Source organism: Psammomys obesus, unplaced genomic scaffold (genome assembly GCF_907164565.1).
Source record: "Psammomys obesus unplaced genomic scaffold, mPsaObe1.curated_primary_1811, whole genome shotgun sequence".
Taxonomy (NCBI): domain Eukaryota; kingdom Metazoa; phylum Chordata; class Mammalia; order Rodentia; family Muridae; genus Psammomys; species Psammomys obesus.
Genome location: NW_026585895.1, coordinates 44,638,636 through 44,652,173, shown reverse-complemented (window position 1 = coordinate 44,652,173; position 13,538 = coordinate 44,638,636). Strand labels below are relative to the sequence as shown.

The following is a 13,538-nucleotide window of genomic DNA, read 5'->3' as shown; positions in this document are numbered from 1 at the left end:
CTATAGCCTGAGGAACAAAGATATGAAGAAAGGTCTGAGGAAGTTAATGGACAAAGTTCACTTATAGAAAGGCCAAAATGAGGGACAAGAGCGATGATGGCTTGGTTATTAAAAGCATGCTGTTGCAAAGGATATGAGTTCGGTTCCCAGTACCCATGTCAGGTGTCCCACAATGGTATATAACTCTGTCTTCAAGAAATCAACACCCTCCTCTGTCCCCTCTAGGCATCATCACATATATGTCCATGCTCATACACAGACACACACATACAACTCATAAATAAAATTTTGAAAAAAATAAAAACAGGGTATTATCATACTTTATAGATGTTCTAGGACATCAGTAAGTTATTCTTCCTTTCTACACATTTCTTATATATTTTCCTCATAGATGGCATTGGCTTCCAATAAGATCATTGGCCTAAAAACAAAATGTTTGGTTTCTAACAATGGTTTTTACAAAACACATGTTTATTACCAAGTCATAGCCTACTGGTGTCCAGTACTTATCAACAGTCTAATGCCGCAGTGCTACAATAATTATTTTGTGTGAATACCACTTCAATACTTTTGCCAATGCACATAATCAAGGAGTTAGAGATTACTATTAGTTTTCAGGTGAGGAATATGTGTAGATTTGTTATAGAGTTGAAAAGGACTTCTTACAGGAAGTAGTTAAGGAATGGGACTTGCCATTTGACAGGTGTTGCTTCAAAAGCTGAAGAAATGATCACAGCATTTTCAGCAAAGTGAAACTCACCCAAATATAGAATCAACAAACATTGAAGTAGAGCTTTGTGAGGCTCCTTCAATTTTGGTTTACAAAATCACAGCTAGAAAAATAAACTATAAAAAATATTTATTCTACCTAGAAACATCCAACAATCAAGAAGACGCTTTGAATTCTCAGTGCCCAATTCTCTCACCTACATTAATTCTTCCTTTCTCCTCAAGTATAAAATTGTCAACAAAATTTCTCTCATATTCTGTAAAACACAATGTGTGTCATTCAGGAAAATATAAATTGTGCTGTGGAATGAAACAGGCAGAAAAGTCACAAAACCTTAACCCTGCACTTTACTTCAAATCTACACTCTGTGACCATCACAGAAAAGTCAAGAAAGCCAAGATTATGGTACCATCACCATGGTAACCATTAGTCATCACTCTGTCCCAAGAAGAGAATAGCTCTAGAAGAATTTGTACTATCAAATAAGTAATCTTGTCCAGAAATAATTCAAACCACTTATGATCAGAACTTACTAGCCATGTCATCTGAAGACTCCATCCAAATAAAGGGATCCAATGAGATCTGACTAAGTGCTTGTAAGATAGGTATCCAGAATTATTTAGTGACAATATTAATGACTTCTAAAAAACTGTAATCATGTACAAATTCTCATTTTATCTCTCTCTCTATCTATCTTTATCAGTCCTTCCATTTATCCATTCATCTATTGATCAGCTCCATCCATTTGTCCATCTATCTATCCATCTAAATATCCATCCATCCATTTATCTATCCATCCATCTAGCTATCATCTATCTAGCTATACATTTATCTCTCATTTATCAGTCTATCCATCTATCATCCACCCATTTAACCATCCATCCATTTGTCTATCTCCTACTGTTGTGGGTGCTAGTTTTTCAAACACTACTTTATTTGGGGGTTCCTTGAAGCTTATACCTCCCTCTCAACCCTCCAACCCCAAGTAGGTGGAAAAGGAAGGTTGTAAGGGAAAAGAGACATAGCACTCTTTACTTCTTCCTGCTGGGTAGGGTCAGAGGATTATTTGGAGAGCAATACCAGTATCTGTCTTCAGGAAATCCAGAAATCCAGATAACTATCAAGGCAGCAAACCAGCAGAGCAAGCAGTCCTCCTCCACCTTCTCCAAGCTGCCAATGCTTCTTCCTCTGGGCTATCATATTTATACCCCTCAAAGTCCTCAGAATTCAACTAATTCCAGATGGCAAAGATCACACTACACACAAGACAGTTATCAGGTGTGGACTACCTCAAATACCCCACTTGGGATTATAAGAAAAACATATCATGAACCAAAATGTCCACAACATTTCCCCCTTTCTGTTTAAAAAAAACTGGCATTTTCTCTAACATTAATAAACTACATACAATAAGAGTTATGAAAATTATCAAGTAAGAATTACATTTGCAATCTTAGAAAAAAGTATTCTACCATCTATCCTATCCTGATGAGTCCTAAATTCTGTACCTAAATCACTTTCTTATCATATTTTCTATCAACCTAAAAGCATCTATCTAGACCTTAAAACATCTTTTTATACATAAGCCACTGTCTTAAGCTTACTTGAAGTAAAACTATGACTACCTAGTCTTCAACCTCATCAGAGACCTTAGAAGGAAATAATATTACCTAAGTATATAGGAAGCAAGTATATAGTGTAAACAGCTTCCAAAACTTAGAAATGACAGACAGTTGAGTGCCTGGATAGTCACCAGAGCTTTCTCTGTGTCGTTGGAGCATCCAATCTTCAGCCTATTGGCCCAGAATATCTGACAGGCTTTTCTGTGAAGCAGGAAGTTTGAAATACTGACCACTTAGTTTCTGCAAAGTTGGACAATCAATTTTCCAGTGTCCTGCTTGTTCACAATTTGCTCAGACAGCTTGCTATCAGCAGATGAAGGACAGTTGTTTTTTTTTTGTTTTTGTTTTTTTTTTTCTGTAGTGGCCATCTTGCCTCTAGATACCCATCATCTTTTTTGCAGTAGATTAGAGGTGCTGTCAGGAGCAGATGTGTCTCTCTGTCAGAAAAAGCTTTCATTATTAAAATATCTTTAAATGCCATATTTTTGTAGCTCTCTGAAGTGTTTGAAGGCTATCTATCTATCTCTCTATCTATTTCTCTATCTATCTATCTATCTATCTATCTATCGAGCAACATTGCTTGTTTCTATCTATATACTATCTACTTAACCTTGAAAACATATCTAAGAGACTAAACAAAACTTATTTCTGAATTAAGTAAACTAGTATCTAACAAGACTATATTCTGTCTCAAATATTTCATCAAATTCTCCAAAACACCAGTTCTTCTGGTCAGAAGAACTTTTAATAACATCACGTAAGACTCTTGGTCTTAAAGACATAGCAAGAGTTATGTGGTGTGGAATGGAGCACAGGAAAGCCTATGGTGTAGCTTGGAAGATAAAAACACCAGGCACACATTGAAAAACATACTTTGATGTAGTCTTTGCCCAACAAACAAAAATGAGTAAAGATTTTAGAAACAAGGTATCTCTGGATTTAAGCCTATATCTATAATTTATCAACTATGTCATTTTGTAAAGGTGTTTAATAAAAGTGAATCTTAGTCCCCCCCCCATCTACAAAAATCAAGAACACCTTCAGTTGACTTCTAGATAATGAAAATGTCATACATATATGCTATATATGTATGTATTTCATGTATGTATTTCATATATGAAATAGTAGGTAAGTTAATGGACCTACAAAAGATCATATTGAGTAAGATAAACCAGATCCAGAAAAACAAACATCACAAGTCTCATCTAATCTTCCTAACTCCAATTTTTAAGATGTATGTATATAATCTGTAGAAACTATGGAAACCAGGAAAAATGAAAGCCATCAGTGCTAACACTCTTCCACCCACGAGCCATAGACTCTCTAGTAACATTCCAACACCAGACATGAAAGCCTTCTTTTGAGTTGTTGGTCACAGTTGCCAAAACATCACATCATTGCTCCTGAGAGGTCTAAGGTATGCCACACACTTTAGACACAGGACAAAAGGACCTGAACTGGATGAAAAGTTTCATGGTACCAGAAGGTGCCGTGCAAGTTTCCAAAGAAAAGAAGGAAGCAACAGTCCTACCCAGCTATTACTCCTATGAACAACAACAATGGCCAGCATGGTATGATAACCATAAGGGTGTAGTAGTGGCACACATACCTAGTGGTAACCAACAGCTCTTTAATTGGACTTAACACTGACTCATCAAGATGAGAACCATGCCTAGAACCAGAAACTAGCCAAGTACTCTAGGCCAGTATAGTCATACTCTTTGATGAGAACCTACAACTACCAGTTTACTAAATGTGCATAATTCTTTTTTTTTCTTTTTATTTATTTATTTTTTAATTTATTATAATCTATTCACTTTGTATTCCAGCTGTAGGCCCCTCCCTCATTCCCTCCCAATCCCACCCTCCCTCATCTCCTTCTATGCCCCTTTCCAAGTCCACTGATAAGGGAGATCCTCCTCCCCTTCCCTCTGACCCTAGCCTATCAGGTCTTATCAGGACTGGCCACATTGTCTTTCTCTGTGGCCTGGTAAGGCTGGCCCCCACCTTCAGGGGGAGGTGGTCAAAGAGCCAGGCACTGAGTTCATGTCAAAGACAGTCCCGGTTCCCATTACTAGGGAACCCACTTGGAGACTGAGCTGCCATGGGCTACATCTGTGCAGGGGTTCTAGATATGTTCAAGTACACAACAAGGACATTTGCTCAACCATGTTCGTAACAGCTTTATTCATAATAGTCAGAATCTGGAAAAAAAAAAAAAGCCAGGTGTTCCTCAACTGAGGAATGGATACAGAAATTGTAGTACACTTACACACTTACACAATGGAATACTACTCAGCAATAAAAAATAAGGAAATCATGAAATTTGCAGGCAAATAGTGGGAACTAGAAAAGATCAGCTTGAGTGAGGTATTCCAGAAGCAGAAAGACACACATGGTATATACTCACTTATAAGTGGATATTAGACATATAATATAGGATAATCATACTAAAATCTGTACAACTAAGGAAGCTAAGCAAGAAGGAGGACCCTGGGTAAGATGATCAGTACTGATTTAGAAAGGCAAATGGAACAGACATTGGAAGAGGGAGAAAACAGGGAACAAGACAGAAGCCTACCACAGAAGACCTCTGAAAGACTCTACCCAGCAGGGTATCAAAGCAGATACTGAGATTCATAGCCAAACTTTGGGCAGAGTGCAGGGAATCATATGAAAGAAGGGGGAGAAAGAAAGACCTGGGTGAGACAGGAGCTCCACAAGGAGAGCAACAGAACAAAAAAAAATCTGAGTCCAGAGGTCTTTTCTGAAATTGATACTCCAACCAAGGACTATGCATGCAGATAGCCTAGAACCCCTGCACAGATGTAGCCTGCGTAATTCTTAACCAGACTCTAAACACTTGTCCTTTTACCCACAGTAAGTGTAGTTCTCATTTCTCAACTGAAGAAATTTTCCTTTGCCCCAGATGATGACCATTACAGAAACTACAGCTGATCAAAATGCAGACTTATGGAGCCCGGGCCCAGCTCATACATCTATAACACATCTCCAGCATCTAAGGATTTATTGCCGAAGAGGGGACAAAAAGATTGGAAGAGCCAGAAAAACAGGAAGTTTTCTGTGATATTGTGTCTCCTAGTAATGTCAAAGAAGCTATACCCATGAAGTATGTCTTACCAACATGGTTGCCTAAACATGACCTGATCAAATACAGTACCAATAGACATATGAACTATCGAAAGACATATTAACTATATTAACTTCCAGTATTACATATTGGAAGAGGGATCACAAGAAGTTAACCCTAGACAAACAACTACAGGCAGCTAAGGAAAGCTGAGAGTGGGAGGAAGTCTTCCCCAGAGAAGAATACACCAACTGGCTAGCCAATGCCAGATTGTCAGCCCTGAAAATACACATACAAATAATATTGTATAGACTGAGAAGATTGTAGCTACATGTTTAGGAACATGTGTATGAACAAAACTTAAAGAAAAAAGAGACCGTGAATTTGACTAAGAGCAAGGGGTACAATGGTAGGGGTTGCAGAAAGGAAAGAGAAGGGAGATGATGTAAATATATTATAATCTCAAAAAATTAAAAATGCATGAAAAATATCAAGAACACCACACTTTCAAACATCTTCACGTGGTGTCACTTAAGTGCTCAGTCGGCTGTTGTTATGTGAGCATGTTCTTGTCTCTGAGGCTGTTTAATTCTCCAGGAAACTTTCTCTCACAGCTTATATAGTAAATCTCTAGGTGAAGACCTTGAAATCTAGAGAAATTTGCCCCAAATCACAGCTTCTCAGTGACTGACTAAAGTCTAGGGATCTCCATTCCCAAGGTTCTCCCCACAGAACCAGACATCCTTTGGCAACAGCCCAGCCCTCTCCATGTAACTCGGCTTCCTTCAAAATCACAGTGACAACAAACCACTAATTAGTTGAGGCGAAGAAACTCGTGAACCCCGAGGTTCCACAGGATCTCTTCTCCCAAGCCTCCCTTCTTAATGAGATCCCTGGGGTTGGTGGATGGAAAGTCTGTCTGTCTCCTTGGAGTGAGGTCACGTGAAGGGCAAATAACTCCCTTCCACCTCTCCACCCCTTCTTCACCATTAAGGAAATCTGGAGAGGCCAGTGGTGGTGGCTTGGGCGAGAGACAGCCATATGTTCCCCGTGCCTGGGGCCACATTTGGAAGATTATTCCTCTAAAGGAAGACAGGAGGGTGGTGAGAAGGCGAAGAAGGTGTACACGTGCGCACACACACGCACACGAGCACACACACGCACACGGGCACACACACCAACTCAAAAGGCATCACAGCCCACACCGAGCCTGAAAAGCCTTTGACTTTCTAGCCTGACATGAAAGCTCTGACTGTTTTCAAATCTCCTCTTCCTCTTCTAGTCACCACTGCCAATGACACTGATGGGAGGATGCCCAGACCCTTAATTGGGTACCCTGGAGGTCATCAGCCCTTACCTGAGTAAGTAGTTGTTATCTTTAACCCCACAAGTCCTACAACCATGGAATGTTATGAATGGAAATTATTCACATTTTTACAAGTGTGAAATTTGGAGCTTAGCATGGCTGAGACTATAGACCAAGACATTTGTCTCTGCTCCCTAGATTTGGGACATGCCTCTTAAACTTTCAGTGCCACCATCTTTATTCTTACCCAACACAGGAAGGATTTAATTTTAATAAGACTCTCCCAATTTAAAAAAAAAAAAAGGGTGAGGGCCCTCAGCACTTGGTGAGAAAGAGTGGTAGCTGCCCTGACAATGACAGGCAAATGCCAGCTCCTCTAGACCCAACCCTACCTACTTGTCCCTAAACCCAGAGCTGCTGGGGAAAACTCCAGATTCGCTGGCCTCATCCCAACCTCTAGACAGCTTCAGAGCAATGTGGACCATATGCTCATACAAGAGAGTGTAAGGGAAAGAAAAGGTCTGGCAAAGCCCTCCAACTGGTAGCATCAGGGAAATCACCCCCTCCCTGAGCCTCAATTTTTTTCTATTAAATGAAGCATATCAATATCATCTGGCACAGTGATCACACCTGTAATCAACCAGAGTATCAAGAATTTGAGGCTATCCTGGGGTACAAAGTAAGTTTGGGGCCAGGCAAGACAACAGCCTGAGACACTTGCTTTAAACACAGACAAAAAGTGTATTATTTAAATTTTCTTCATGCCATGTCTTACGTGGTCACTCAACACATGAAATACGTAAGTAGAACTTCCCCAGTTAATGAAAACCCCTAGAACCTTTCTGTCCAGCATTCCTATCAGCCTCCTGACCCTTCCTTCCAGGTGCTCCCTGGGAGGGAATCTCTCAGGGAGCACAATTTGGAAACTTATGAAATAGGCAAGTTCTAAGACAGTTCATAATATTAATCCAGGAGTCACAGGTTATATTCTGTTCCTCGTGGTTTTACACTGTCACATGAAATGCTTTACCACGTGGAGAGATTCCTCTTTGTCCCTAGTACCCTGAAATGGAATCAAAACTTGAGCAAGTTATGAATTAGTTAGCCTAAGAAAGAAAAGCCCTGACATCACCAGGAAGGTCAGCTCGCAGAGGAGGCAGCTCACAGAGGAGGCTAGTTGGGTTCTGCTCCCAGGCTTAGTAGGTTCTGCTCTTGAGTTTCAATCCAACTTGTATAGATTTCAAAGTATCAAAGGTCATAATTTAGCAGACGGCAGACTCTCCTTACTGACCATGCTTGAACCTGGCACCTCTGCTTCTAAAGAGCTCATGCTTTGGGGAACAAAATAGAAAAAGAAAAGTTCCATGTAAGACTTGAGATTCATTTTCTCGTACAGACTTTGAATACAAAGAATTGAATTAACCACACATTACCAGCACTGTACCACTTTGATTTTATTTGTTCCTCTGTGTTCTTATTCACCCATGAACATACGTGTTCTACTACTCCCTGATTTTCTTGTGTTTCCTGCTCATCTGTGTGCAGGGACACGTGTTATTGTGTTTCATTTTAACGTATAGGACTCTTGTTGTGTTGCGACTCTCATTCATCTTCTTATTCTTTTAACCCAGGATATGTATTTCCTCTTAAAACCCATCCGTGTTGCTCTGGGAAATTCTAGTCCACTGTTGACAAATAGCTCCATGGTGTTCTGTCACATTTATCAGCCCGGGGATAGACACCCAGACCACTTCAAACAAATGACAACACAAAAACATTCCAGCCTGTGGGCTTCCCTGTGGCTGCATCATTCTGAGAAGTCCATGCAGGAGCATTGCTGGGTCGGGAGATACTGAGAAACCAGTTTGCCCTTTATAACAGTGTACCACACAGAGGGTATACACAAATCCTGACTTACCCGCAGCCCTATCAACCTGTGTCCATGTCTTCCACACTCACGTTGGCTAAGCTAACAAATGTAAAAGAAAGTATTGCTTATTTTAATTCACCTCTGAATTTACCATTAGTTCATCCATTCATATACTTGATAACCTTTCAGCTTTCTCACACACTTTCATACTGGTGTTCTTACATTTGTCTCGCTGAAGGCTGAAGGAAAGGTGATCATTGAGTTTTCTGGATATCAGTACCAGAGCTTTTAGGCGTAGCAAGCATCATCTAGTCTCTGCTGTGTCTGTTTTATTTGCCATTATGTTTAAAAAAAAAATCTTAGATTTATTTTTCAGATTTTTCTTAACCATTGGGCATATTGTTCTTCCCCTTCTTCCCTCTTCTCCTCCCCATTCTTCATTTTCTTCTTCTTCTTCTTCTTCTTCTTCTTCTTCTTCTTCTTCTTCTTCTTCTTCTTCTTCTTCTTCTTCTTCTTCTTCTTCTTCTTCTTCTTCCTCTTCTTCTTCTTCTTCCTCTTCTTCCTCTTCTTCTTCTCTGTAGCTCTGGCTGTCCTGGAACTCACTATATAGACCAGACTGGCCTCACACTTACAGAAATTTACCTGTTTTACTTCTTGAGTGCTTGGATTAAAAGTCATATACTCAATGACCAGTTCCCTTCTAATTCATAGATTGACTTATATTTCATTTTTCTATGTGCTCCATAGAATCGCACATTATATATAAATCATAATCCATTTGAATTCCAGCTCTATTATCATTTGAATTCAAATTCTTCTTGATATGATAAACTGGTTTTTCCAGCATACTAAGACATTATTTCTCCCACTGGCTTTTTTGGACTGTTATTTTCCTCTGTTGAGCTCTTAAATGAATGCCAATTTTGTGTTGGACAGTGGTACACTGAGATCCTAGTTAGTGTTTGGGGATATTTAAAATACAGAATGGAATTTCTTTTAATTATTTCTGTCACCTTGAACATGACTCTAAAACAAGACTAAGCAAAAAATAATAAACAAATATGGGGCTGGGTAATGGCTCAGCAGCTAAGATCACTTGCTGCTCCTACAAAGGACCCAAGTTTGATTCCCAGCACCCACGTGGTGGCTCATAACTATCTGAAACTCTATCTAAGGCTAAGATTTTGTGAAATTTCCCCCATCCATGTTGGCATGTCAACTGGCGTGGTCATTTTGCAGACCTTATTTAGGGAAGATTATTGATATTTCACAGGTGCAACATATAAAGAATACTATCTTGAAGCAGACATCCTGGTCCTTTGGCTTTTTCAATCTTCCTTCCTTCCTTCTTTCCTTCCTTTTTTCCTTTCTTCCTTTCTTTCTTTTTATCCTTTCTTTTTCTTTTTGGTTCTATTTCACTCTTTGTTTGGAATACAGGGAAACATAAGATTTTTAAATGAATAAACACGGTGATAATATTGTTGAAATAACTATGGCCTGAAATTGGAGAGTAAGTGGTTTTACAGTTTTCTTGCAATCTTTCTGCCCCTTCTTCAAAGATGTCCCAAGAGTCTCAGGTACATCTAAGGAGGCTGTAATAAGTGGGGCTAAGGGGAGGCTCTGTTACTTACTCTCTGCAGTTTGACCAGCTGTGGACCTCTGTAGTAGTTTTCACCTGATGAAAAAAAGAAGTTTCTTTGATGAGGGGTAAAGGCTGCACTTACCTGTGTGCCTAATACTGGTAACCCAATATTTGCTGAATTGGACTTACGGACTCAATAGGAGGGAGCTAATGCCAGATGCTGTAAACCTCACCAACTACTCATGGCTGGTGATTTGTAGACATTTCAGGAGAAACTATTCCTTCCACAGTCCTAAATCAACACATCTTCTAAGTGTATTCTGATCTATATTTTACCTAGCATTTTCTATTGGTCTATTGTCCTTGCACTAAAACACACTATTTCCTTATTAATGTCTTTGTTAGTCTTAATTTCCAAAAGGACAGTGTTTTCTACTTAATCTTTGTGGTTGTTCAGTTTTTGTTTTGTTTTGTTTTGTTTTTATTGATTGCATATAATACATTTTGGTCAAATCTGCTTGCCTCTCCCTCTCTTAATTCCTTCCCTATTTTCCCTGCTACCATTTCCCTCCCACTCTATACGGTTTTTGAAACCTCTTTGATTTCTACATTTTGAATTGTAACGCTACATTGTCTTGTCACTCTTTTACTTTTACTTTTTCTGTTTTGTTTGGTTTGGAAGGGTCCTTTTTTCATTTGAGAACTGAGCCCAGAGACTCACGCATGCTCTATTATAAGTGCTCTGTTATAGAGCTGCATTCTCGTCATTTTACATTTTTATTGGAATACAAAGTCTCACTAAATTGCCTGGGCTAACCAAGAAATTAAGATCTTCTTACCCATGGTGATTCCCTGGGTGATAAGCTTGCCTTTATACACCCAACCTTCATTTTTATTTCATCAGTACATAGATTCTTATGGGACATTTTATGAAAAGGTACATTAATTGAGGTGTCTGCTCATGTCTGCTTTCTATCCATCTTTTATTCATTCTCCTATGAGCATTCTCTAAGTCTTTTGAAGTACACCTTTGTCTAAGAATGCTTCTGGGGCTTGTATGGTTTGATATCTCCGTGTCAGGCTCTCAGACTCGATTTACAAGTCCAGATTTTTAAAAACCTAGCTTTGAGGTTACTTTTCTTTATCCTCGGAGGCAATCTTCATAACCACACCTTTGCACATTAATCCTTGCCTGTCCTTGTGTTTATTCTCCTCTCTGCCTCTTTCCTTTCCAGCTAACCCTGACACTGTCCACTATAGAATTTGGGACTTCATCTATGTGTAACACCCAGCCCAAGGAAACAGAGCCCTGTGAGAAATAGTCCTTTACCTTCCCACTCAATCATATAATTACACACCCTGCTTGACACGTGAGACTTCCAGGACAAGCCACTCCTACCCTAAACTAATGTCCTACATTTTAGGCTACCAAATGAATTACAAAACCTTTTTTTTTCTCAAGGAGAATTTGACCCAGGAACACATCTCTATATTGCATATAAGACTGCTGCATGTAGATCTTGGGACCCTTACTTTTCCTCGCAAAGGGAGAGGGAAACCATGGTCAGAACCATTGGGGTAGAGACTGATGTTGCACAGAGAAGGAAAAACTGAAACAGGGCAAAGAGATGTCATCAATACACATTTGGAAATTGAACAAAATGACTGTTTTCTGCACACCTTTCGTATGATCAAAATAGAATGTGGTTACCATAAGTTTTGTCTTCTGGACAAAGAACAAGAGCCGAAGCACTTCATTTGAGTTCACAAAGTTAGTTACAAACTTGAAAGTGAGCCCAGAGCATTCTAATGCCAGTTCCATGAGGTCATATTACAGACTATATAAGCAACCTCCTGACGCGATGCATGAACTGAAATACCTTGTGAGGTATCCCCTCCATTAGGCCAAAGTCTCCAAGAAAAAGAACACATCTAACATTCCTTGCATATATTTTGCTTGCAGGACAGCAGTGCTCTGGGAAAACCAGAGCCACATGACAGAATTCCTCCTTTTAGGACTGACCAGCGACCCCAGACAACAGGTATGGCTTTTTGCCGGCTTTCTTGCCATGTACCTGGTCAACGTGGTTGGCAACTCAGTCATCATTGCATCCATCCGGGGAGATGCCCACCTACATACTCCCATGTACTTCTTCCTCTCCAACCTGTCCCTGGTGGACATCTGCTTTACCACCGTCATCGTGCCACAGATGTTAGTGAACTTGCTGACACAAAGAAAGAGTATCCTCTTTGCCCAGTGCCTCACTCAGATGTATTTCTTTGTTGCCTTTGGTATTACAGACAGTTTCCTCTTGGCTGCAATGGCCATTGACCGCTATGTTGCCATCTGCGATCCACTTCATTACACCACAACCATGAGTCCCAGGCGCTGTCGCTCGCTGGTGGTGGCATCCTGGGCAGTGTCCCATCTTCACGCCCTCATCCATACAGTTCTCATGGGCCGCCTCTCTTTCTGTGGACCCAATATCATTCACCACTTCTTTTGTGATGTCCAGCCACTGCTGACACTCTCCTGCTCTGACACCTCTATCAATGAGCTTTTGGCCTTCACGGAGGGCTCTTTCGTGATCATGAGCCCTTTTATCTTTATTGTTATCTCTTATGTCTTCATTGCTAGGACTGTTCTGAAGGTTCCCTCAGGGGGAGGAAGATACAAAGTCTTCTCTACCTGTGGGTCCCACCTCACAGTTGTGGCACTATTCTATGGAACGATAATATCTGTGTACATTCGCCCCTCATCCACCTACTCAGTGACAAAGGACCGAGTGGTCACTGTCATCTATACAGTAATTACCCCCATGCTGAATCCTTTCATCTACAGCCTTAGAAACAAAGACATGAAACAGGCCTTGAAGAAGCTGGCTAAAAGAACAGAGTAAAATGTGCCTATTGTATTACCTGTAGGAATGAAATCAACAACTCAACAATGTGTTACTGTGTTTGCAGCATGGCTATTTCTAGATGATAGAACTTTAGAGCATTGCACAGGTACCAAGACAGGTTCATTCCAGAGACTCATGGAGTTACTTTGAAGGACTATATAAGAGTCTGGGGTGGCCCACTGGCCCAACCTTTCCTGGTACTTTGTAGGACTACAAGATTCTCTTCTTACCCCAGTCCTCCTTTCTTCCCTGCTTTCTTCCACAGATCTCATGCTGAGTCTGAAGACGTCCACTCACCCACTGTCCAATAAATCTCTTCCATGTTGTGGTTGTTCATTTCTATTTGTTAATTTGGATGTGGTAAGGGCTAAGCAGATAGCTGGTAAAACGTTATTTTTGGATATGTTTTTACTATTACTCCTAGAAAAGATTAT

The 13,538-nt window shown here is 40.1% G+C and overlaps 1 protein-coding gene across 1 annotated transcript in view; it reads left to right on the top strand.

The window, feature by feature from the left end:
- The window catches only part of LOC129671107 (olfactory receptor 1L4-like), a 13,539-nt gene extending 438 nt beyond the window's left edge, over positions 1-13,101 (top strand). The window contains exon 2 of the mRNA XM_055599728.1: positions 12,602-13,101. Within this exon, the coding sequence (XP_055455703.1) occupies positions 12,602-13,101 (500 nt within the window). The remainder of the gene's footprint in view (positions 1-12,601) is intronic.
- The last annotated feature ends 437 nt before the right edge of the window (positions 13,102-13,538 follow it).